Source organism: Vidua macroura, chromosome 1 (assembly GCF_024509145.1).
Source record: "Vidua macroura isolate BioBank_ID:100142 chromosome 1, ASM2450914v1, whole genome shotgun sequence".
NCBI classification, from domain to species: domain Eukaryota; kingdom Metazoa; phylum Chordata; class Aves; order Passeriformes; family Viduidae; genus Vidua; species Vidua macroura.
The window spans coordinates 32547306-32573720 of record NC_071571.1 but is presented as its reverse complement, the minus strand read 5'-3'; the positions used below and the strand labels follow the sequence as shown (position 1 = coordinate 32573720).

Sequence of the window (26415 nt, the reverse complement as noted above, 5' to 3'; positions counted from 1 at the left end):
CCCGGCACGGAGCCCCCGCTGCCTCGGGAGCTGCTCGCTGAGCTTCACCCGCGGCCGCTCGTCTGGGGCGCGGCGAGCTCGTCACGTCACGCCCCGCGGGCGGAGTGCGCCCCATCCCCGGTAGCGGCGGCGGGGAGCACCGGGAATGCCGTGAGTACGGGAGCGGGCCTGGGGCGGCGGTGCGGCCCGGCCGTGCCCGCCTCTCCCGGCCGCTGCCACTCCGCCCTTCGGCGGCGCACGAGCAGCGGCTGCGGCCTCCGGGCCGCGCCCCGCTGTCCTTGCCGCCCCGCGGGCAGCGGAATGGCCGCGGTGCCCGTGCGGTGCTCTGAGCGGTGGCACGGCGGGGCGATGCTCCCCTGCCCGAGCCGCTCCCGGAGAGGCGAGCGGGACCGCGCACCCAGCGCCGGGGCAGCGCGGGGCCTTCCCTCAGCCCTCGCAGCCCGCAGGACGGCGCCCACGGCCAGGGAAAGGCGCCGCATCTCTCCGGGGTGCCCGAGGCTGCGGCACCGGTCTGTGAAGGCACGTGCTGCGGACTCCACGAGGAACAAACAGAGGGCTTCAGCCAGGGCTAAAATCTTCTGGAGGTGTTTTTGGGGACCACGTGTGATGAAAACCATTGAGTGGGCAGCCTTGCTAGGTTTTGTGTATTAGCTCTATGGGTGCACTTTTTTTTTTTTTTTTTTTTAATCTAGAAAAGAGGTGAATGCAGTGTTCTTTAATAAAACATGTAACGTGCGTGTCGTCACTTCCATGCTCCAGTTCCCTTCCGGTACAGACTCATACTCCGGTAGGATTCCAAGGCCAATTACTACTCCTACCCTGTGGTTAATGCCTAACAGCTCTTTCAGCACTAAGGCTTTAGTCTTAAGAAAGCTTCCTCTTTGGCCTTCAGGCGTTGTGTTTCCTTTCAGCTGGGATTGTAGGAAGGGATGTGCTGGCATTTGGCAATCCAGTTGTCCCTGTGCTACCAAATTCCCTGCATTCTGTGCCCAGTGTGCTGTGTAATCTTAAGTTAAATGCAAAAAAAAAAGAAAATTTTAAAAAATTCTATTTTATGTGAAAGATACAGAATGTAGGAAATATCAGGCAACTCTTTGGTTTCTTTTGTACTGACAGAGGCAAACACTGATTGCTCATAGAACGTCACTTTGGATTTAATGTCCCGCTATACTGAGTTAGGGAGCTATAAAGCAGAGAAGTGGGGATGAGGTTTATTTGTTTAGATAAATGGTGAAATTGGTTTCATTGTCTTCATTTGTTCTCGTCCTTGCCATTAAATAATCCTCCTGTAGTCCAAGTTCAGGCTAATTTTAGATCTTTTGGTAGGCAAGGAAGATACTCCTCCTTCCTTTTCTTTTTCATGCCTAACTGTCAATCTGCAAGACTGAATTCTATCTGGCAGGCATTTCCTACCAGCTTGATACCTTGCCTTTTATTTCTGTCAAACCAAGCAGAGCTCTATTCAAATTTCCAGAGGAAGAAGCTCCCAAGGCAGAGTTTTCTTAAAGCTGGGTCTGTAACTACTCCCTGTCCATTCGGTCAGGATGCTGTTGAGCCTTGTGGCTGTATTAACTCCCTGATGTTGGCTAGGGGCATGATTGCTCTGTGTCTTTGTTCTAGGAGGTAGTGAAGCAAGGTATTTGGGAGCGTTGTCAAATTTGTGTTAAAGGTGCTATATTGAAAGACAAACAAGCAGGAATTTGGATAGAATGTTCTTGATTTGCAGGTACCTCTTACACCAACAAAATATGCTCCCTGCGAAGACATGAGCAGCACAGCAAACTGTGGGAGACATTCCCATCATTTTGAGGCTGAAAACTCCCCCATCTCCCCTGCCTGGTGAGTCTTGCTAGTCCTCAAAAGTACTCTGTCCTCTTCCCTGGATGTTGCTTTTGCTTGTCAAGAATGGTGATGGAGAATGAAAGCAAAACACTGTGAACTGGAAGTTTTACAGACCGATGCAGTGGTTCATCTCATGAGATTTAGTGAGTTTGTAAGAATGCCAAATATTAGGACCTGGTTTTGCAATTTGTTTTATGGTAAACTCAGAAATTGGTGACCCTTTTATTTTTTCCCCAGAGACTATGCCTATGTGAGCTGGCTGTGTAACAAGGGCATCAGGGTGAGTGAGCTGTGATGTAAAGTACAAAAATGTTTGTAGAAGGTTATGTTGGGCAAAGGCAGCTAATGCAGGCAGTGAGAATTTTCTTGGTGGTCCCCTTTGTTATCTTCCTGATAACAAAAAAGTCATCTGACTGTTAGCAAAATATAGACTCCTGCGAAAGAAGTCCTGTGGATAAAGGAAACTAGTTTTGGTTTGAAGTTTTATTTGGGGTTGTTTTTTTCACTTTTCTGCTGCAGTGGATCTGCACTGCTTTATTCTGTTAAAAGTGTTCTCACTGAGATTAAAACCAGGGAGATTAAGGAGGAGACACATAAGAATGCAAAAAGTCAGCCTGAGTTCAGTTTAAGAAAAGGTCAGAGAACAAGAAGTCACTGGAAATATTTCCAGTGCCCACAGCTGAGGTTGTGCTGCAGGGTTTGCTGCAGCTGCAGTTACAGTGAAAGCCCCAGAAGACTCTTCAGTAGAATGTTATGCGACTTAGATATTGCTCAAATCCTCTTGATGCAGGTGTTGTTGGGAAACACCCTTTATTTGTTACACAGGCTAATCCATAGAGGATTGATGAGGAAGTAGATACCTCATCATGAATTGCTAAATACTGTCTGGAATATCTGAAATGGAATTTAGGAAAAACTAATGAAAAGGTCAGTTTGCTTCTGCAAAAAGGTGGTTATTTTGCTCATAATAAAATACGAAGCCTGTGGTTCAAGCACTAATAATCTGTATTTAAGTTTCCATTTTCTGTCAATAATCCTGAGTGCTCGCTGCAATATCAGGTTTTGTTTGAAGTCTGTCCTGTCTTACTCTGGTCTGTGATTGTAAATGACAAATCTAAGATCTGTGTGGAGCAAGACAGGTAATTAATTGTGGAAGTGTGAATACCCAGCTGAGATGTCTTATGATCTTAGTTGAACTTTCCAGTCAGTGTCAGCTGGGGGACTTAAAGGAATGCTGCTGGATTAAAAAAAAAAAAACCCAAAAAATGATTTAATTCTGGAGATATCATTTATTCAATTCTGGAGATATCATTTATTCAGATAACACAGAGTTGAAAAATTAGAAAGATTCTTTAAAAAGATCAAATATTAATTTATTACAATTGTTTGTTTAGTACCTGTGAATGTTTGTTTTTATCATTTCTTCTCTGTCTTTAGCCAGTCTCCCTTACTAGAAATAGTTCCTTGTAAATACAGTAAAATATGTTCCTGGGGATAAGAAAACCTTACATTATAAGAGATGCTGGTAATTTTTAATTAAAATCATTGCAAAGCAACAGTAAGATAATGTATGTAGTTGTGTAGGGGATATGAATAACAGTTGTGAATAACAGTTGCAAATAATGTATGTTCAATTCAGCTATAGTTATGCAAATGAAAAATAGAAAATTGGAAAACATTGAAGGTAAAAAAGAGTTCATAAATAAAAAAATTAATTGGAACTTTCCAGGGGTGTAGTTCAGAAAAAATATAGTAACAAAGATGCCAGCTCACATATTTGGTGCTTTTTATAGAACAGTTGTTATTATCTATCCATGTGTTTACTCCCTATTAAAAAGATCAAGATAATTTGTGTGAGTAATACGTAATTGCCTTATGTGGAGTAAGTTTTATGTTAGGTAATAAAAGAAGGATCCTGTGGGGAGGCAGAAATCCTCTGCCATTGCCCCAGTGCTCTCCTCATCACAGCTGGTCTCTATGGGGTGCTCATTAGTAGATGCTTTTTCATGGAATTTCAGGTAGGCTGTGTAAATTTTTCCTCCCAAATAGATTAGTAACCTGCCAATGTTCCTCCTAACTAGAATTTTTTTATTAGTTACTGAGAAAACTTATACTGGGACAAGTGATTTAAACTCCTTCCCAGCTCCGAGTGGAGAAGATAGGGTGAAAACACTGTGGCGTTCCTTTGTTAATACCAATCTAATACCAGTCCTCTGAAGGACTTCTTAAAAGGACAGTGTAAATATTTATACTTTCCAACTGTAGTTGTTTGAAAACAGATGTATTCTTTCAGGCTTTAATTCATTTCCCACGATGTTCGGAAAAGCAACGAAGAATTTTGTGAGAGAAACTGACAGTGGAGGTGACTTGATCCCTGTCTCCCACTTGAACGCCTCAGACAAGCTGCAGCTTTTGAGCTTAGTTACCAAGAGGAAGAAATTCTGGTGCTGGCAGAAGCCCAAGTATCATTTCTTGACAGTCACCCTGAGTGATGTGCTTACTGAAGACAAACCAATAAAACCAGGTAAAGCCATCTCGGGCAGCACTATTAGTGCAGATAAAAACAGTACAATCCCTAATCTGTTTTGTGATTATTATCAATTATGTTATTAGAGGGCTTGTTTCAGAGGAATGCTCTGAAGGAATCCTCCATCCATGGGAATGAGATGAATTGATCTTTTCTCACTTGGCCATTTATGTAACTAAAACTGATAGTAATAAATGTTGGTTAAAAAAAAAAGAAATTTTTGCCTGGGTAAAGTATTAAATTTAGTGCTGAATGTTGTCAGGCTGTATAGTCCTACTGTTTAATAACAGTAGCTGTCTTGCAGCTACAGGAATATCCCTAGAATATTATAGGGGGTTGTATGTGACAGTAGTGTGAAACTGTACTGTGCTTCAGGTCAAAAGAAGTGAATAAACAGTGTCTTGTTTGGGTTAGTAGCCCAGGGAATGCTTCCAGGCCAGGCCAAGTGAGTTTTACCACCCATTCTGTTTGTCTTGCACAGACTGTTAAAAAGGTTGACCCTTGTACTTTTTTCTTCATCCAACTATAGCAGTCCCACCCATGTTTTAAGATTAATGAGATGGAATCCCATATTGCTGGACATGTCATAATTCCATACAGGAAAATAGATAACTCCCTAACCTGAGATGTTAATTGTAGCTGGCTTGGAAATATAGCTGATTCTGAGTCAGCTCTCTGGTTTTTAGGTATATAAAATTCAGAGTTGTTTTAAACCAGTTAGATTTTTTTCCATTGGTTTTCAGTGAGCTTTAGGACAGCCCTATGATGAGATGTGTCAAAATAATGCCAAAATACTAGCACTATTGTACAAGCAGGTCTGCTTTGTAGTTTTCTTTGTAGCTGAAATAACTTTCAATCATTCTTTATAAATATTTCATAGTGTCTGAGTTCAGCACTTCAGTCACCTTATGTTTTCCTAAAATGGCAAACTACTAAAGATAGTAGAGCAAAGATGATGAAAACATGAAGAGAGGAGATGCAAGAATTGCAGAGATGTAAATTTAATTATTTTCCTGTTCCTACTGTTCCTTGCCTTCGCTAACGTGTCATATTTTTTGTAAGTATCTTTCCTCCAATCACTTAAGGATGGTTTCAGCACTTCTCTTCACAGAAATTACTGTTATTGCTTTCTTAGTGATTGTGGAGTCTGACTTTGCAAAATATATGGGGAAGTTCGAAGATTTTGTTCAAGGAAGTATTGAAACATCATTTGTGAAGTTCAGCCTGGGAGCTGGAGGAAAAGGTTATGTGGAAAACCAGTCCTCATTTGGAAACCTGAGGAAGCAGGAGGTTGACTTGCAGCAGCTTATGAAAGATGTCAAGGACAGGTATGTTTCTAATGTGGGTATTGTAGTGGCCAGGAGAGATTACTGAGCTAAAAAGACTTAGGCCAGCTGTGGTCACTGACCAATTGATTTTGTAGTGTTGCCAAAGTTTGAAAATTATTTTTATTGTAAGCTTTCATATTCATGACAAATCATATATACAAAAATGAAATTCTCCATATTTTGAAATTTTGTTAGTCAGACTTTTCACTTTCTTGTTTTAAAAGCATCTCTCTGTTATTTCATTTTACATTTTTGCATGAATTCCACCTGGGACAAGAGCCAAATCCTCCTTTCTTTGGGGGACTGTAATGAGGTAACAATCTGGAAAAAAAAAAAACATAGTTCTCAGTGTTACTGGGGCATTGAATATGGAAATTGAACTCAGAACTGCTAATGTTCTTGTAAGCAGGCTTTGTAATTTCATGTGTGTGAGTGACCATGCTAGAAAATGGGATTATTTGAAGTTAAAGGAATAGCAAAGGTAAGGAAGCATAGTCAATGCATATTCTACTAGCTGAACAAAATATAGATCTGTTGCTTCCTGTTATACACTGTATTAACTGAGGGGAACCATATTCTTTATTTGACATCATATGCAACACTTCCTCGCCTCCTGTTGTACTCTGAAATCAGATCTATTTAATGTTGCAATGGGAGTGTCATGGACCAAGGCCTATTTGGCAACCAGCTGACAAGTCAGGGGTCTACTCTCTATTGCAGGTTGAGACTCAATGGGAGATGAGGGTGCTTCATTTGTGACAGCATTGTACTCTAGATCTGTAGCAGGGGCTGTAATGAATTTAAGTAGCCTTTGCTGATGCTCTGAAGATAAAGATGATAGGTTTTTGCTATCAGTGCAGAAGCTGTCAGAAGCAATGTAAATTTGCTTTAGATACGCTGATGTTCTAGAAATAATCAATTCTCCATTTTCATGGGAACAAATGGCTGGTGTTCCTTTTATTTGAGCATTCACAAGTCAACAAATTCATTCTAATACGGCACCTTGTTCTCTTTGTACTAAATGCCTTATTAAAAGCAGAAAATGCTGGGCTAAATGTGTGTACCAGGCACTTGTAAAATTAAGCTGCATCTAGTATCAAGAAAATAGTGTCAGTCAAGATTTAGAGTCCTATGGAGAAACAAACTACAGTAACTTTGATTTAGGATCAGTAAGCTTTTACTTGTAGTTACCTACTCTGTTCACAAAAATAATCCTCCCACACCAAATCAGCACATCTTGGAGTTACAATCCTTTATGTAACTAAATACTCAGAAATATGTTACCCTCTTTTGAGTGCTTAAAATCAGTAGCTCTGCACTGATCTATGTGTGACTTTTAACTGAAGTTGATGAGTGTGCCACTTTATGCAAAGCACTAGGTCTTAGTTCATAAAAAAGATGCTCATAGCTTATTAAAGCTTATGATGCACAGTGTATAATTGAAACTGAGTCAGTCTGCCTTCTGCCAGGTCACTGAAAATGATGAGCATAGCAGAATTTTTATTTTTTTCTCCAGTGTAATGCAGAGGCTCACTGGAAATTGTTGGCAATGCCTTATAGATGAAACTCTACTTACTAATTCATAAATATTCTATGATTTATGATTGATTGTGTCCGAACTTCAAGCTTTCATCTTGTTCGTGAGTATTGTGTGGAATTCAGGAGTGCTGATGCCTACAAGTTAGTGATTTTTGGATGCAAAACATTACAGTACTTATAAGAGCATGTTTACCTGTCAGGCCTTGTAAAATGTGAGGCAGCAAACTGTTCGCAGTGTCATTTAACAACATGTGGTGCTTCTGCTAGTTTGATCAATCATTGCTTCATTTATTATTTCTACTTATATAACCTAATTAAGTTGCATTTTTAAAATGTTCTTGTATTAGGCTGATTAAGTAAAAGTTGCAGATTAGTAACAATAAACTCTAAAAGTCAAAGCTGATGAGCCTTTTAAAATAAGTTACGTGAATCTTCAGAGTTGAGCAAGCTGAAAGTGCTCAGTGGCAGGAAATCAGTTTCCTGTCATTTTGTAGGTGAACCTTCTGAAGGAGAGTCTTACTGATTTTTTAATTAGATTCAAGATGCTGCCTTGGCTCATTTTTCTGAAAAAGGGTGACAGCTGAAGAAATTGGGATGAGATGCTTCCTGGTTTGCAGAAGCAGTGACATTGTAAATGCAGAACACAATAATTAACATAATATGCAATACCTAAAATAAAGTTTAACGATAGTTTTAGGTACATAAACTTGGCATATTTGCCTTTACATTATTTTTGATTTTGTATTACATAGTACTTGCTAGTTCACAGGGCACTGTAACATACTGATACCTGTGTGACTGGGGGCAGAGTCCTGTGCCTTTAGCTCACTTGGTTTGCTATGGATTTCAGATATTATATTCCATCTTCTATTTTAAGGCTTTCAGTACTATCTGCCATAAGGTCCTCTTAGAGAAGTTGATGAAGCATAGGCTGGATGAGCCACTTTTCAGAGGTGCCCAGAGACAGAGCAGAAAGCAGTAGGCACAATCTGAGACACAGGAGGCTCTCTCTGAACATCAGGAAACTATTTTTCACTGTGAGGGTGACTGAGCACAGGTTGCCTGAGGAGACTGTGGAGTTCCCCACCTTGGAGACATGATCTTAGGCAGACTGCTCTAGGTGGCCCTGCTAAAGCAGGGAGGTTAGACCAGATGACTGTCCAACCTCAACTGTTCTGTCTTCTTCCCTCCAGTAAAAAGGATTATGAAGATATTATAATCTCTGTACTTCTCATATATTAACAAATTTGCTTGTTTGTTTTTTACCATTTCACTAAAAGTCATGGAAAGTAATTGAATGAGAAGTTCTGAGAGGACAGTAATAGCAGTCAGTCAGTTCACATCAGCTGCAGAAAAAAATTGCCTGTCACACTTCCATCATTTTGTGAGAATGATTCCTAACTCTGTGATTAGCATATTAGGAAAAGAGTTGTGTTTTTAGCAGCATGCTCTGGCATGGTTGAAAGATACTTTCATACTGTTGCATATTGAACTTTAGTTGAATTAATAAAACTGCATAGTATCATCCGTACTGAGACAAAAATAAATGTCTATTCTTAACCTGAGTACAGTGGAAATTCAGACAATTTTGTGATTTATTGTTTAAAACTCCTTGAGAATTTATGAGCACGATGAGAAAACCATTCCATTTTCTACCTAAGCTGCTACATGAGTTAATATGAAATCACAAAGTGTTGTGAGACAGGATTGAATAAAAGCAATTGTGTGTGCCTGTGATGTAAAAAATAAGGAGCGCGTCAAATAGAAAATAGAGAAACTACCTGTCCCTTGCAGTCTGAGAAGTCTCTGTTATTCTTAGGGAAGATGTTCTATGAAGTATGTGTCGGGTTATTCTGCAGGGAAAATAGTGAAATGCTATCAATAAGCTGACTATTGCAGATGCTGTGTTCTGTAAGAAGTAGGTCAGAGAGGTTATATTTGAAGTGGATTAACAAAAGAAATATGCATCTGTGCCTGGTGGAAAATGGCAGAGTGAGATTTTACTCTCTGATAGTCATCTCTATTAGAGCAGGAACAAAGCTGGGTGAAGGCTCTCACTTGCAGCAAGCAGTATTTGTATGGAAGACATCAGACTATTGCACATTATAAATGAAGTGGAGAAGAGGCTGTGAGCATGAGCTGTCTGTGTCTCTGCAGCTGGGAGAGGAGGTGTGTTGAGGTGACGTTGCCCAGTACAGGACTGAAAAGGTTTTTTACTTGCAAGTAGTTTGGACCAGTGAAAATTTGTGCAGACAAGCAGCAGTGCTGATTTCAATGTGAGGATGGAGAATACTCACAACAATACCCATTCTTCTTGGTATTTGTAGGAAATTGACAAGTACCTTGCTTTGATGATTTGTGGATGGATTACTGAGACGGTTAGACAGGATTTGATGGAAGAATGGTCCTATGGCCTCTCCTTTGTGGGAAATTAGGTCAAATTCTGTGCCTAAAGGAAAGACCCTCAGTCTCAGCAGTGGGGTTTAGAGCATGCTCGTGCTCTCTACTTTAACTGTGAGAGCCTGCTATGTTGCCAGGTGTTGTCTGTTTTTTCTTCTCTTCATTTGGTTTCTACCTTTCTCTTTTCTTTTCTGACTCCAGTCTGCACCAAATTGCCTTTGTGCCTCTATTGTCTACTGCTTTCCTAATGCAAGAAGAAAAATACTGAATGAAAGTGAAAAAGTCTTTGCATTAGAGGAGAATAGAAGTGTTTAATCTAGTTAAATGTGGAGTGAGACCAAAACTCAAAAGAAATTATTTTATTTACATGTTTGACCTGTAAAGCTTCCAGCATAGTAAATCATTGACCTCAGGAAGGTTGTTAGGCAGAACAAACAATCAAGCAAAACCCCAAATTTGTGTTTTTAAAATATTTTTTTATTTATACAGGCTTGTACTCTGTGTGTTGATAATGGGACTTGGCAAACCAGCATCTTATTATATTTTCTAAAGTGTTACTTTTGAGTGCTTCAGCTCAGCTCCCTGGGGTGGGACAGGTAATGGTGATGTAGTTAATACAAATGGCACAGGGTTGGTGGGGGCTCTTGTACAGTACAGAGTGAAAGAGATGGTAAGAGCCATGGTTGTAGAACAGAAGTAAAAGCTCTGAAACATGACCTATAAAATAAAAAAATTCAATGCAATTTATGTGCCTTGCATGCATGTATTCTCAGAGATTTAACTTGGCCATCTTGTGTTACTCAGATATTTTTTTATATTCAGTGTTATGCTGGCAAGTAAGTTCAGTTCTTGCAAAAATAGAGTCATAGACTCAGCAGCCATTGCCCTGCAATACTTGAAGCCCTGCTCTGATTATCAAACTTTAACCTTGTTGTGGTTTGCTCTTGATGACTGTTTCCAGTGATAATTTAGATAAGATGGGTACTTGCTTACCTCGTGTCATCTCCTGTTTGAGTTGCTGAGGAGAGCAGAATATTTTCCCTTCAACAGGCTGTGCCCCAGTAATAACTCATGATGTGCCCACATGCAACCCCAGAGTTCTGTTTTATGATAGAAAGTTCAGTGCCAGAAGTTTAGAGGAGAGCATTTAACTGTGCTATCCTCAAAGAAAAGGTTTCTGTAGCTGTGGGCAAGGCTATGTGTTTGAAAGCTCTGAATTTGGAGCTCACTAAACATACTGGGCAGAGGAGAACATTTCTGACAGCTTCACAATGGGACACATCCCACTGAAGTCATTTGAACCTTGGGGCTGTGACAGTGGCTGTCTCTGGCACACATTCAGCTCTGTGCAGGGGATCTCAGGTCACCTCTGGGCACTGCCTAGGGAGTGCTGCAGCAGCAGGTCACTCCATAGCCCTCAGTGCTGCAGCAGCTCCTCCAGCATTGTCTCCAGGATTTGTTCACTGCCCCTCTCTGCAAGGTAATATCTTCTGACTCTTGCGCTCTGCCGCTCTGCTGCTACTTCTGCATCTGGACCTCAAAGCGAGGTGTGTGACAGGGTCTGAGCCAGTTCTGCCTCAGGCAGAAAACTGTAGAAGCAAACATCTCTTGAATTTTTTTGGTAATTCATTTCCATAGGGTTAGGTCATATTCTGTAGGCTTTTTCAATTAACACTTACTCAGAAATAGCAAATCTTTATTTAATAGGTGCTTTTCTACTTTGTTTGAGGGGTTTCTTTCCTGTAAATTTTGGAGATATTCAGCAAATTTGTCATCGTCTTAAACAGTCAAAAAATACACGTGAAAGCAAATGACAAATTGCTTTTGTGCTTCTTCATTGTAATTTTTCCCCTATGGCTCCCTAGGTCAAATGTTAAACTGCAAGTTCTTAGTGCATTAATTTGTATTTTCAGGATGCTTAGCACACCACTTTAGAAACATTAATAATTATTGTGAAGTATATGATAGGCTTGATAGACTGTAACTAATGGCTCTGGTTTGGAAGACACTTCTGAGAATGGTGAGGTTTGTGGTTGCTTGATATTTCTTGAATTTTTGCTTAATCCAAAGGTTCATTGCATTCCAAGCATAAAGCATGACTTTGCACCAAATGAAAAAAGGTTGTGTTAATAATCTCAGGAATGTTTGGGGCTGTTGCATTGCTTCAGAGGTATTTTCTTTCCCTTGTCTAAACAATCAACTTTAAGGTTTTCAGACAGTTCATTCCAACTGATTGAACTTTCATATAAGCATGTAACTCTCCAAAGATCAAAAATTGCCTGAGGATATTTTTAATTCAATAAAAACCCCAGCTGACTTCAGACTTATACAGACTGCATAAATTCAAAACTCCAGAATCTAATAAATCTAAAACTTTTTAATTAAAAGTGGAGATATCTCGATTTAAATGACTTGGAATCAGACATGTCTTTCTGTCACATTTTTGGGAAATTGCCATTTAGCTCCATGAATAGCCATTTACAATAAAAGGGAGGAGAAAGGACTGAATAATTTGAGTCAGAGATAGCAGTCCTTTAATCTTCCAACAGTTTTGCTAGATTACCTGTTCATAAAAAATATAACATCTCATCTGAGAACCTCCAGTGAATATTTTGCAAAAGTATAATATAATTGACACATTTTAATAAATTAAATACAATTAAGAAGTTGTTTTAACTGTTGCCAGAAAGTCCGTTAAGACCCCGAAAGACAAGGTAGTGGATTTTGTAACATTTTCTTAGAAAATGTTCACTTTCTTATCTTCTGCTCGTTCTAAGAAGAACCTAATGTTAGAATCATTTCCAGCAGCATTTAAACAGATGCTGGATTATGCTGTGGAGTAGGGATGGTTTATTAAGTTGGTGCCTGAGCTAGAGTTTTGAGCTCCTCCCCACTGTTAGTTTTTCTTTTGACTGTGACAGCCCTGGTCACCAATTTTAAATTTTGAGTCTATACCAATGAAAAACACAGGACTTTGAAGCAGGTGGGGTTTTTTCAGTAATCCCGAGTCTCAAAATCAATGAAATATTTCGTTTTCTCATTCAGCCTTTTGAAATACTCAGTCAGTGCTGATCCTACTCAGCCTGTTTGGGGTTTAGGTGAGCACTGAAACAGATCTGTAGCAAGCAGTGGGGGTTGGCACTGAGGCATTGCTGTCGTCGTGTCCGCCAGCCAACACCCCTGCCATGGCCATGGCAATGTCAGCGCGAGCTCACAGTAGGAGAGGATTCAGTCCAATGTCCAAGAGCCTGACTGGTTGGTTTTGTATTACCCAGGAAACTTAAAGTTGCCTTTAGTTCCCTCTTGCTTTTTTCTTCCATTTTTGCTTAGAGTAGGGAATCAAGAATTCTATATTCAATATGTATGTGAGGATTTACTGTGGAATACAGATATTTACTGCTGCCAAATAACAAAAGAGGACATCATTTTGAGGAGGCTGCTCATACAGAAACCATTGTCATTTTTACAATAAAAGCTTCTTCAAGCAATTAAGAAAATGCGGTTGGTTTTGGTTTTCTTTTTTTTTCACAATTAGAGTATTGTTAATGGTGTATTTTCTTTTTCAGAACAATAGATCTAAACAGTAGTTTACTGCAACAAGTAATAGAAAGAAAACGTGAGGTGTTGTGCATCTTGAGAGAAAAGATAATTACAACTCAGAGGTGTACAATATCCGAACATATCCAGACAGAAGAAAAAGTCAGTGGTGTGATGGGATGCACTGCAAAAACAATAAAGGTAAAAGTTACTAAAAATCTGCAAGGATTAGAACATTTACACATTATCTGAGAAGAAATTATTTCTCCAAATGGACTTCAGAGTATTTTTCATGCTTTCCTAATGTGTTGAACAAACTGCAGTGCTTGGTTGTGAAAATTCTATATGGTAAAATGTTTTTTCCATTGCCTTCCTGGCAAAAGATGCCATATTTTTGTATGAGCCTGGAATATAGTTTCCATCAATACTATCAAATTGTGATTCCGTTTCTCTGTAGATTCCTGCCTACAGCAGAACATGAAGCAAACCTAAAAGAATGCATTGTAATTGAATGGCAAAATGCATTGCTGAATCACATTTATTTGAAAAGCCAAGTAATCGTTCATCACAAATGGTTGAAGTGTCTACTGAGTGTTCATATTTATTGAGAAACTATTGGTTTTCAGTCATGGAAGTAGAGATTAACTGCATTGTGAGGCTATCTGAACAATTGCCTATGAATTGAGGAATTACCAAAGTCAAAACATGCTCATACGTTGCAAGTTTGGGGTTTTTTTAAAGCTGGAAATCACTTCTGTGTACAGTGTGTCTCTAGTTGCAGGAATCTAGGAACTGCAGTGTAACAACCCCCTTTGCAAGTGTCACCTTCCTGCTAGCAGCCTCCAGCTGGGCAAAAGAAATGTCACAGTAGAGAATTGGACAAGGCAGGACACTCAAGTGGGTGCCCATTTCCTAGTGACAGGGGGCTTCATGTGTGGCAAAAGCTGCAGCTGGAGCTCAACTTTGTGCTAGGACAGGGTAGCTAAGAGTGTGAGAGCTGCTCTTGGCACTGTGTTTTTACCTCATTCCTTTCTTAGATGCCAGATGTAAGGTGTAGCCCTTCGATGAGACATCATGAAGAATACAGCATATTCTCCCTCTGTGTCTTTCACCTTAATTACATGTTTAAGCTGTGCAGTAGCTGAATCAGATAAATGGTGAATAAATCTCTCTTGCAGGTTTCAGTAAGTGAGAATGGAAGTCTGGTGAAGGATTCTAGCGTGATCCTTGAAATTCCTCCTGCAACCACTATTGCCTATGGTGTAATTGAACTGTTTATAAAGCACAGTGGCCAGTTTGGTAAGTGAAAAACTCTTTTTTGTGGCACACAGTTCAATTGTGGACAAAGCTGTTTGTCAGACAATGATTTTTGTGTTTCCCTGTGCATGAAGGTGATTATGTTGCATGCTGTCCTTTGCCTTGATAGTTATTTTTGCTAGAAATACAGATTTAATAATTTTAAAACTTTGATATAGTAATGCTTTTTTACTTGCTTGAATACACTGTAAACTCAGAATGACTTCGGTTTCAGGGAACCACAGGAGATTGTGTAGCTCGAGCCTCGGCCCAAGGAAGGACCAACTTTTGAACTTTGATCTAACTTCATTTAGATCAGATTGCTCATATCCTTGTCTGTTATAAAGTTTTGATTTATCATCAGAGACAGAGATTCCATTGCTCCTCTGGGCAGCCTGTTGCCATATTTGACCACTATGGTGGTGAATTTCTTTTCCTTAATATCTGCTGTTTGCTAAATATCTCCAGTGTGTGAATGTGGGGCTTGTACTCAAGAGTCCAAAACTGGACACAGCACTCTGAATGCACTTTCCCAGTTGAAAATTCAGTTCCATCAATCCACCAGCTACAGTCTTGTCAGTACAGTCCAGTCTGCAGCTGTTCTGGTTTAGGGCAAATTTGGGAGCAAACTTCAATAACTGCAAGGGCAAGGTACTGATCCTCTCGGATTTATTGTCCATGTCTTTTGCTGCAATTTTGCTTCCAGCCAGCTGGCCCTTGGCCTGGGCTAGTCCCTTTTCCTGTTGCAGACAGTGACCTGAATGTAAATCAACTGTCAACTAGGAATGTTTAGACGACAGTCATGTTAAGAACAGAATCATTCATTCAGGACTGGAATTTAAACGTTTCTAGCTTACACTTTGATTTAAAGATTGCCCTCAGAGTGGTTGCAGAAATGCCCGTGTCATGTTGACTGGTCATGCTTTACTTATGTCAAGTCGAATATTTTTCAGGTTAAAAAAATGTTGAAATTGGCTTTGGGGGGAGTTGTATCTCTGCTCTGCACAATCACTTGGGTTTTTCTTTCTTGTCTATCCTCATTTAAACTCATGGACCTAAAGGAGGTTTCAGAGGATGTTATGCAAGGAGGAATAAAATCAGATAGTAGAGCTGGAAGTTGGGAAGGACTGACATGGAGAGAAACAGGAGATACATTGAAGAAATAATTGGAGTAGAGTTGAGGTTTGAATCCAGGATGTGCTTTACTTGGATGAGAAATGCAGAACATTATCTCTCCATCATACTCCTGATATTAAAGACATCTGTAGGCTCAGGAATAGAAGTAAATATTACGTAACCTGTAAAAAGTTTCTGAAAAGTGGAATTGCTCTGATGTAGACTGAACACAGATAGTAGCAGAGGATGCTGACGTCATGGTTATAATAGGACTGTAATTCAGAGTAATGAGGTGCAATTCAGGCTGTCTGACTACATAGGTATGTAACTCATAGCCTACTTAGATGATTTCTACATTAAGTTATGATGTCCTATTAGCTAAGAATGCATGGGTCTTGTTAATGATCTGTATTTCTCTGTTCTTTTTCCACTTCTGCTTCTTTTTCTGCTTTTTTTTTCTCATATTTAATATTAATATCTTTTAAGCTTCAAAACCAGTACAGTTTGTTCCATGTTTTTATCTTAAACAATCTATGTCCTGCCTCTTTATTTTTTTTTAATTTGTGCTATTTTCCCTTGCCTGAGTGTCATTGAGAAGGTAAACGGGAGAAACTGACAACAAAATTAGGGCTTTGCCAGAGAGAGTAAGTATGGTGGAGCCTAAACTTCAACTTGTAATGTCTGAGCAGCAGGGATCAGTGTCTGTTTATGGAAATAGAAACAGCCTTTGAAGTTAAATCCAAGGACTAATGTAGTCCTTTCTCGTGAGACTGAAAGTGACCAATAGCAGGTGTAACCTAATGGGATTCTCTTCACAGATAATTTTGGAGTAAGATACATGTAAGCTTTTTATTGTTTCTTTTTCTTTTCCACTGCCAGTACCTGAGTTCTTCTGTTAGGAAGAATGGTATATATTTCTTCTAAATGTTCTGACTAGTCTGACTGGACATTTTGATAAATAAATAAAATAAATTAAAAAAAAGAAGAAGCATCTAACACTTTTCTGATCCATTTACCATTGTGCTTTCCTGTAATCACTGTGTTTGATTTCTACAGGTTAATTTTTCACTCCATGTAATAGCTGTTTCTCCTTTAGGCTTTGCAGTTTTGTTTCGCTAAAGTTGCACTGAAGTGCCTCTTGTTCTTGCTTTACAAATCAGGGGATATAAAAGCACCCAGTTGATTTGTTTTGTTCTGTTCATGGCTATATTTGTGTGGTTTGCTTTTTCTTAAATGTCTGTAAATTAAGCAGTCCGAATATATCTACTTTTCTACATAAAGGAGTCTTTTTGATTGTTTTCATTGATCATCTTTGGTTTTCTTGCATTTTTGTTAACATTTCTGAGTAACTAACAAGCTCTAACTGCACTGTTGAAAGTTTGTCATTGATGAATGTAATAGAATTCAATACAGAATTTATTAACAGTCCTCTTAATACAGAATTTTGAGTCCTGTGTTTTCCTATAAATTGAGTCCTATTACAAGATTTAACAACATTATCTGAAAAGTTTGATTTCCCTTATTAACATCATTTTGCCTCAGGAGGGGAGGCAGTGTATTATCTTAGTTTTCCTCCTCAGGGTTCATGTGAAAGCCTTGTTATTTTCATTGACAGTAGCATGAGTGAATTGGCCTTGTGGTGCCTCAGCTGCTGTCCAGGGTCTTGTTGCTTTGGGAAGCTCTTAGCTTGTGTTAATCACTTTCTGCTCCTCTGTAGCTCCTTCTTCTCCGTGAAGTGCTATGCAAGCATAAAGGTCTATCATCTTTCTTTCTCTATGGCAGGGATTTCTTTGTCTGCTTTCTCTTTGAAAAAGCTTTTTGCTGATGGAGTGCTCTCCATGCTTTCTCATCTGCTTTGAATGTCGTTAATTTAGTAAGACAGACTCTTACAACTGCAGAAAGGTTATATTTAGGTTTTGTTCCTGGTACATCTGAGCACTGTGCTTGATTAGTTATGTTTTTTCCCTTTGCTGTCAGGTATTACTTTAAAATTTCTCTTGTTAGCCTGCTTGTGTTCTCCTGAGTCCCGCTGCAGAGTGCCATGGGTACAGTGCCATGGGTTCAAATCTTGCATTTGAGTCAATGAAAGATGATCAGAATCTGCATAGAACTTTGAGTGCATTCTGCATCTTCAGGGCACAGTGTTGGACACATGAGCACAGAATTTGATACTCCAGATTTCTCAGCTTAACTCTTACAAAGGCTCCCTGTACCTTCCAGGAAGCCCTTAACTTCATCCGTCTGGGAGCACTGGGATGGCAGGACAAGGACAGTCCTGTTCGGGTGAGTTTGGCCAGTGCTTGTCACAAAGATGAGGCAGAAAGGGTAATCCAGCCAGGGCATGTTATTTCCTCTGTGATGTTGCTGGAGAGACAGTTATTGCAGAGTGATTCTGTTAGGAAACATCCTGGGTGATGTCCTTTAGAGACTCTCAGAAGTCCCCTGTTGTCCACTACCTGGAGGACTTGAGAATGGACCTGAGGCTTGGCTGAGAAACTGGAGTCTTTCAGTGCCATGACCAACAGAAGCTCTACGAAGGACTCTCAAGAGTTCTTACAAATCTCAGAGAGTACTTCCATGTGTCTCCTTCATGAATGGATCCCGTTGCCTGCATTACAGCATGTCTCCTAGAGGGTAGAAAACGTACAGACTGGGGAATGAGAGGCTGGAGAGCAGTGTCATGGGAAGGGACCTGGGGGTCCTGGGCAATGGCAAGTTGAACGTGACTCGGCAGCACCCTGGCAGCCAGGAGGGCCAACCCTGTCCTGGGCAAAGTCAGGCACAGCATCACCAGCCAGGCAAGGGAGGGGATTGTCCTGCTCTGCTCTGAACTGCAATTACGTCACCTAAAGTTCTGTCTGCAGCTCTGAGTACCACAATATAAGAAAACTCTTAGAGAGTACACAAAGGAGGGCAACAAAGATGTTGAATGGCCTTAAGGGGAAGCCGTGTGAGGAACAGCTGAAGGTACTTTGTCTGTTCAGCCTGTGCAAGAGGAGACTGAGGGGAGACCCACTGCAGTTACAACTTCCTTGTGAAGGGAATTGGGGGGCAGATGCTGATCTCTTCTCTGTGGTGACCAGCAACAAGGAATGGCCCAAAGCTGTGTCAGAGGAGATTGAGGCTGGACATCAGGAAAAGGTTCTTCACCCAGAGGGTGTTTGGGCACTGGAACAGGCTCCCCAGGGAAGTGGTCACAGCACCAGCCTGACAGAGTTCAAGAAGCATTTGGACAACACTCTGAAGCACATGGTGTGATTCTTGGGGATGGTGCTCTGCCGGGCCAGGAGTTGGATGTGATGATCCTTGAGGGCTCCTTCCAGCTCAGCATATTCTGTGATTCTGTGAAAACATCAAGAATTCCTACCTGCATCTTCTGTCTGCAGCATTTTGGCTTACAGTGTCACCGGGAAGTTTTCATGTTATTTTCTGTCTACGTTAATTTAGTTCACAGGAGCTGGTGTCATGTTCTGTAGAAGGCAGCTGCACCACAGGTCTTGTCTGTACACACTGTACCAAACATCAGGGCTGCAGGAATGCTCAATAATTCACATGCACAGCAACTGCTGACATTCTCTCTGTCTGGAAGAGACAAGACAAGGAGAAATGACATGCGAGAACACTAGAAAATAAAAGCTATCATCTCATTCAGTAATTGCTTGTGTATTTTATTAATTATTGTTTTTGATTGATTGAATTTCTAATTACAGAGTTCTGTCTGCTAGATGAACAGCAAGGAGGTTTTGAAAAAGAAAGTACAGAAGGCTCAGCTTATCCCCATTCAGTTCAATTCAGAGATGCTTCGTTCCTCTATCAGCCAGATGCTGTTGATAACGAGATGTACTCTGGGGCTAAAAACCTCGTTCCCAGTGATGCTTCTATAAGTATATTGAAACAAGGTATTACCAGAAATGCTTTGCATGATTAGATTACAGTGCATTAAGTAACCTGATAGGCAGAAATAATCTGGTACAATAGTAAGTAAGAAATCTTGTTAGTTCATTTTAATAGCTCTTATCAGGAACTCTTAGGGGAATGCACTGAAAGAATATAAAAAATCAGTTTGCGATAAGTGTATGCAGTGGACTGTTTCTGTGAAAATTTTGAATCCATCTGTCATAAATATCATTTTACAAACTGCTCTTTTACATTCCAGATAACCTCTGCAAGTTTAGTGATGATACATGCTTCATTCAGAAAGGGTCACTGAAAATAGTTTCTCATTATTTGAAAAATACTCTCAGTAAAGCTTCTCAGTTACAGGTTAAGTCTCAGAAGTAGACATCTCCCTTGCCTTCACTTAGCTTCATGATTTTCTGAGAAGCTTTGTAACTGAGAAAATAAAAATGTGGTTTAAATGGAGATTTGCAAATTGGTATAATGGCCCAGGTATTGTAGGAATGTGGAAAGAAGAGGCGGGAGTGTTACTGGTGGAATGAAAAAAGGGAAAACCAGTCAAGGCCTCAAAACGCACTGCGCTTTTTCTCAGTTCTTGGTGGGGTTCTAACAGCTGGTTCTCATGATGACTGCCACCCTCTTGGCTCTAAGGTTCACTCCTGATTAATGGTTATTCAATAAACAATGTGTAAAAAACAGTTGTGAAAGAATGGTATGCCACTGTTCTATTTTTTGTTTTAGTTAGACATACCTATTTGCTTTTCTTGCTTAAATGGCTCAGAGATTTCTTTAAATAATTTAACCTCCTCTGTCTCTTGGAAACTGAAAAAGCTAAAAAAATTGTTTTTACTAAAGAATTTGGAAGTACATTTCATTTTCTGTTATTTGTGTAGACAAATTCATACCATTGCATCAGATAGAATACTTGCCTGTGGCTGGGCTTTTTTTTTTTCCCCAGTGAAGTAATTTTTTAGTTATAAAGGACATCTTTAAACAGAGCATGTTTCTTGACTGGTATGACATGAAGGAAAATTTCTTTTAAACAAATTTGAGAACACTTGTATGCCCACATTTTTGGAATGTGGAAAAAAACCAAAACATTCCAACCTTCCAGTTGGCATTATTGATTTGAAAGTTTCATTTTTTTTAGCAACATGGTAATTTTATGTCACAGAATATTTAATTTCAGTATCATAGTTGAATTGTGAGAAAATGCAGAGCACTCCCTTGTACTTAATGAGTACTCTTCATTCTGCCATTCTCTGGAGATAAACTTCGAAGTGGGAGATTTAAGATGTACTTAGTTGGTTAACATTAAAGTATTGAATTTCAAAATATTAGAAATACTGTATGCCAAAATGTTGATTCTTGGTAGCTGTTCTTCTTTCTTAATATTTGCATTAAGGTTTTATTGGCTCCTTAGGAAATACAATCAGATATGTTCAAACCTTCCATTATAACTCGTGCTGGTGGAAATCAGTATGTCAAGGTGTGGTGATAAATGAGCTTGTGAAACATAAAGCAAAATGTTATCTGTTTTTACTGGCATTTGTGTAGAAATACTTAGTTTTATTTTCCACTCCTTTCTTGGGAAAGATCTGTCACGGTTGAAGATCCAGTTCCAGCCCTTTGTGAAGCTTCCGGAAGACAAGCAAAGAGCTTTATATAAAACCCTTTGTGAACTCTTGCTGCATGAAGAAATGGTGACTGCCCTGGGGGACATGGTAAGATGAAGAACCTTTGGATTGCTTCCTAAAAGTAATTCCAGAATAGTACTAGCATTCTCTTTTGCTTGAATTTTTCTCTTTTCAATAAGTTTTGCTTATTCTTTTGCTTTCAGTTCGATGATATCTGCACAGGAGACAAGCCAGATCTGGAGGAGTTAAAACTTGAACAACAAAGAGACCTCCTTGACTTCTTGCAGCTCTTAGGGTGCAGTTTAAAGAGTGAGCTGTTGTTGCAGAAATATCAGCCTCAGGATGAAGAACTTTTCTCAGCTGCTCACCTTCTTATCAGTGCTATATCTGGTATGTTGTGAAAAGCCCTTTTAAAAATTTTATTTTCCTTTTAGAAGCTCCCTCCATGTTAAAGCTTTTATGGCTTTCTTTGAGCAGTTGGTGAGTTGCATGAACATAAATTGTTCTGTTCCCTTTTTATGAGTTTGGTATACTATGCTTAGCATTTCTGGCTGTGAATTAAATTCAGCCCTCAATCACTGACAGATTTTGTGTGTAAATTACACATTCCCCCAAGACTGCTCAACTTTGCTTCTGCTGAGTGTGAGCATTTGCAGTTTGGCAAGCTAATTTCTGTACTTATTGCATGCCAGACTCCTTCTTGCCTAAATGCCGAGAATTACAAATTAGGTGTTGTCTCCTGTGTAACAGTGTATATTGTTCAAGTGCAAACTAAATTTAGCAAAAATGAGTTTAACACAGAGACACTGCAATTAGAGGGTTGTGTTGCTGCTGCTGAAACAGGAGATTAAACATAAATGTCAAACAAATGCCATCCTCACAATCTAGTTGGCACCACAGTGTTAATTAAAAGTTACCTGCAAAGTCCAAGACAGACTTCCCTGAATTTTTCTCTTCTCTCTTGTATATAAAGAATTCCCTGACATTACGATAATGAAGGGAAGTCCAGTGTAAATTGGTGTGTAAATCACTGTGCAGCAGAATGTCAGTGTGCATCCATATATACACAGGACCCAGATGGGAGAGCTTAACTCATTTGTGGAGAGAGAAAAGAAATAGCAAACAGAAACCTGCTGATGTGGTATCAATTGTCAGATGCCATTAACAGCAGGGCACAGTTAATTGAGTGTGTTGCATTATTACCTGACTTTGGACATAGTGTCTGCTGCTAAAGTCCAGATATAAGTGTAGCTGGATCTAGTTTCAAAAGCTGTTTTATGCTTGTTGCTTGTGGTAGGATTTACAACCGTTTTGTTATAAGAGTCGAAGAGCACCACAGGGATCAGTTAGTCCATCTCCCAGCATCGAGGCAGTCTCAGCTATGCCATTCCTCTCAAATTGTGCTTTGCAGAAGTTAGCGTCACATATGGATTTTGGGACCATAGGTTCTTGGTTTATTCAAGGCCTGAGTCATTCATCCAGCCTGCAGACTCAGAGTTAAACACTGAGGAGATACTTAGGGAGGAGGCAAGGTGACAGGGACGAAACCCCCTTTTCTACAAATGCCTTTTCTCAAGGACAGAGATAGTCAGACCCTCCACCCATCCCATTCTGTTGCGCCAGCAGGAAGGGGCTGGATCAGCCTCTTCCAAACATCCAGCTGAGGAGGACCTGTTAGCTCCCTGATAAAGCTCCTGTTCCAGCAGCCAGCCTGGTGCAGGGTTCACTGGAAATGACCTTTGCCTGTGAATGTGTCCTCCACAGAGCTGCCTGATGACACCCTTGTCCTGCTGCGTGCCTGCTGTGATCTTCAGGTTGTTCCAGCCTTGTGTTGTTTGGTGAGTAATGAAGATGAGATGTGCTCGTGGGCACAGCAGCAAAAGTGCCTGTGTCCTCAGCCATATTTCTCCACAATAAAGGAGGAGATGGCAAGCTGCAGTGGGAATTTCAGCTGTAGGCAGTGCTTAGCCAAGGTCAGAATCTGACATGGCAAATGCAGCATGTAATTTACTGCATGTGGATATCTAACTTATGAACATTGCTGTATTTGGGAGTTTTCACAGCTTGGGAACAAAAGAAAATTGTGACTTAAGCTCCGGTTTTATATTTCTAATAGTCTCACTGTTTTAAAGTCTCAGTAACAGTAATCACTTCTCCTTGGGAAACAGAAATTTCGCTTTGATAGCAACAGTGCTTGAGTCTTGGCAAACCCTGAAGTCCCAAAACTCTGAGGCCATTTGTTGTAACTGCTGAAGGAATGGTGCAGGGCATTAGAGTAATGGAGCACCTCTCCTGTGAGGAAAGAATAAGAGAATTGGATTTGTTTAGCCTGGAGAAGAGAATGCTTTGGGGTGACCTAATTGTAGCCTCCCAGTACCTGAAGGAAACTTAGAAAAAGGTGAAGAGAGACTTTTTACAAGAGCATGTAGTGACAGGACAAGAAGGACTGGATTCAGACTGAAGGAGGGTAGGTTTAGATGGGAAGAAACTCTTTACTATGAAAGTGGTGAGGCACTGGAACCTCTGGTGAGGTTGCCAAGAGAAGTTGTGGTTGCCCCAGCCCTGGAAGTGTTCAAGGCCAGGTTGGATGGGGCTTTGAATATCCTGGTCTAGTGAAAAGTGTCCTTGCCTATGGCAAGAGGATTGGAACTGAATGATCTTTTAAGGTCTCTTCCAACCCAAAACATTCTATGATACTCTGATTTTTCTAAGCTTTTTAAAGTCACTTAGAAAAACAATAGTAAAATCCTTTAAATATGTAGCAGCAAAGGGAGTTGTTCTGTTTGTTCAGAGTGATAAGTGAGTGTGAAGTGCAGTGAGAGAAGTTGAACTCAGGGAATGACACAGTAGGAGGGATATTTCCCCTTAAAGCATGCCATAGAGCTTTGGTTCTGGATCAGTACTTCCTACTTGTCAGGGCTAATAGCAAAGGGAATCCTGACCTTTTGCTGCTGCCTTGTCAGCTCTCCAGTGGTTTTATATGAAACTGAGCTGTGCAATGGCAGGAACAGCAGTGCCTGGAAAATGTTTTAATGTCTCTGTCTTTTGCTCTCTCTCATGAATACAGCCTAACGTCGCTTCAGCTGATGGCACTGTGGCGCTGAGCAGTCCTTTAGTGGCCACTCTCGCTGACAGAGGAAGATTTGAGGTCATACAAAGGCTGTTTGCTTCATCAAACATTAATCTGGAAATGACAGAGTCTTCTGTAAAAGCTGTAACTATGAAAGAACCAAGATTCTTCCCACTTGTTCTTTATGTTGCACTGTATGGATTTCATGCTTTAGGTGGGAATGTATAGGGGCTGTACTGAGTATCCAGTTTTTGCTGTAGCCTGTTGCTTCTTTTGTAGCTCTGTAATTTTGGTGTGTTTGGGATCAGCAGTAGAGTTATTCCATTGGTACTTAGGGCAGCACAGCCAGGAATTAGGGTGACATGGGGACTCTGCAGTTTCAGTGGAAAATACATAAATAAGGGATGAAGGGGAGAAATTAAAAAAGAGAACCATGGGAGAGAAACTGAACATAGCTGCTCTGGTAGGTGTCAGATCTGCAGGGCAGTGAAAGCCAGATTGCTTGCATTAATATGCATGGGAGAAAACTGCAAAGTACAAACTGCATTTTGTAAGCAAGAAAGCAGGCAGGCCCTGGAAACCCAGGGTTCTGCAATGCAGCAACTGTTTTTCTCCTTAAGCCTGGGTGTGCAGAATGTCTTCACTCTGGAGCAAGTGCAATGAAGGGCTCTTAAAAAGGTACTTGATTAGATACTCTTATTAATTATTGTTTGACTTTTACGGATATGAACTGCACACTGCAGGAAATAACAAAGCCTCTTTTTCAACCACCAAGACCCACTTTAGGGATTTATACCTCTGTACAGCATTTGTTTTCTGCTATGTTTTACTCATGTTAGCAAGTTTCAGCTGTTCAAACTGCATTCTGAACTTTGGCATGGCAAAGTCTTCTGGTGTGTACATATGAAGGGTCCCTGCTACACACCACAGAAATGATCATTTTACCCGTATGACATTTTCAGTGCAGATATTTTGCTTGTTTCTTTGACTAACAGAAAAGTATTAGTAAAGCACTGTGTGCTTGAACTATTTTGCCTGTTTTTTCATCATAATTTTTTATAATCGTGGATGGAACAGAAATGCATCAGAGATCACTGTAAATGTGGGCTTGGGAAGATGTTCCAAGTAGGTGGAGTATCAGTGCTTACAGATGAGATCGTGAGATGGCTGAGAGACAAACAAGCAGGCACCTGTGTGGGGGTGATCAGTAAACAGGCCCTGCAGCATAGCTGGTGGGTAGGAGTTCTGCTCAGTTTCCTGCTCTATTCCCACATGGCCTTGAGCAGATTGTCTAAGAAGCCTTTAAAAAGTCACATCAGTTCAGCTTTCCTTGAGGACATGGACTTTGCAGAAAAGCACCATGGTGCCTTTCCACTCCCTGAGACCTCAGGATAGCTCTGCACACTGGGATGTGGGCGTTTCTGCATCTCATCTGTTCAGTGAAGCTGATGATGTTGCCTGAACTTTGTGCTGGTGTAGAATGAAAGATCCTTTAGGAGCTGGAAGCATGGAACTCTGCTTCTGGGAGCAGTGTGTAAGTGGGACAGTTGTCTTTTGCCTATCACTACTAAAAGTTGCCTCTGTAAAGAATTTACAAAAACCTTCTATTAAATGCTATGTCAAAACAATAGAGTAACTTATACATGTAATTTCCATTGTTTTTCTTTTGGGGACTACATCTCTGAAAAACAAGTGACTCCAGGCTGACCTCACATGGAAAATGCTTTTTCAAGATGTGGTCTTCCCTAGCAAAGGATTTGATGAAAGACCCATAGGGTGCTTCAGAGGAGGCTGAAGCTTGTCTCATGAAAGGTTTGATGTCACACCCTGTCTTAACCTCCTCAAAGTACTGCTTTCCCTTTGCCTTCCCCAGGAGGAAGGTTGGAGAATCCATACCTTTGTAATGCAGGAGGAGATCAGCAGCCTTTCAAGGAGCACGTGCTACCTGCAGAGGCCAGCAGGCTCTGCCTTGCTGCCAGTCCCCAGCACTTACCTCCTTCCAGCTGCTCAGTCCCAGTCCCCTGGGCTTTGTCCGCTGGCCCATTCCAGTGTGGGCCCAGGAGATTGATTCCCTTTGTGCTGCAGTGCTCAGAAAATCAGGTGCCCAGATTCAGCAATGGCAACATTCCCAGAATGGCTGAAGAGTCCCCAAGGTCTCCCTGTGTGTGGAATGGGGATTTGGCACGTTCATGAACATGGGGATAAACAAGACTAACTGAAAAGCTG

General features: G+C 40.5%; 1 protein-coding gene across 4 annotated transcripts; it reads left to right on the top strand.

The window, feature by feature from the left end:
• GSDME (gasdermin E) lies at positions 1-25831 on the top strand. Of its 4 annotated transcripts, XM_053976343.1 has the most exons (12): positions 1-150; positions 1727-1839; positions 2080-2122; positions 4136-4366; positions 5505-5697; positions 13203-13374; positions 14352-14472; positions 19296-19484; positions 21079-21206; positions 21323-21509; positions 22884-22957; positions 24187-25831. In XM_053976343.1, exons 4-12 carry the CDS (start codon positions 4156-4158, stop codon positions 24415-24417), a joined length of 1506 nt encoding a protein of 501 aa, XP_053832318.1. In that variant the 5' UTR covers positions 1-150; positions 1727-1839; positions 2080-2122; positions 4136-4155; the 3' UTR covers positions 24418-25831. The 4 variants fall into 4 exon arrangements, with proteins under 4 accessions (XP_053832318.1, XP_053832304.1, XP_053832311.1 ...); XM_053976329.1 differs by lacking the exon at positions 2080-2122; XM_053976336.1 differs by lacking the exons at positions 1-150; positions 2080-2122 and adding an exon at positions 703-787.
• Positions 25832-26415: the final 584 nt, after the last annotated feature.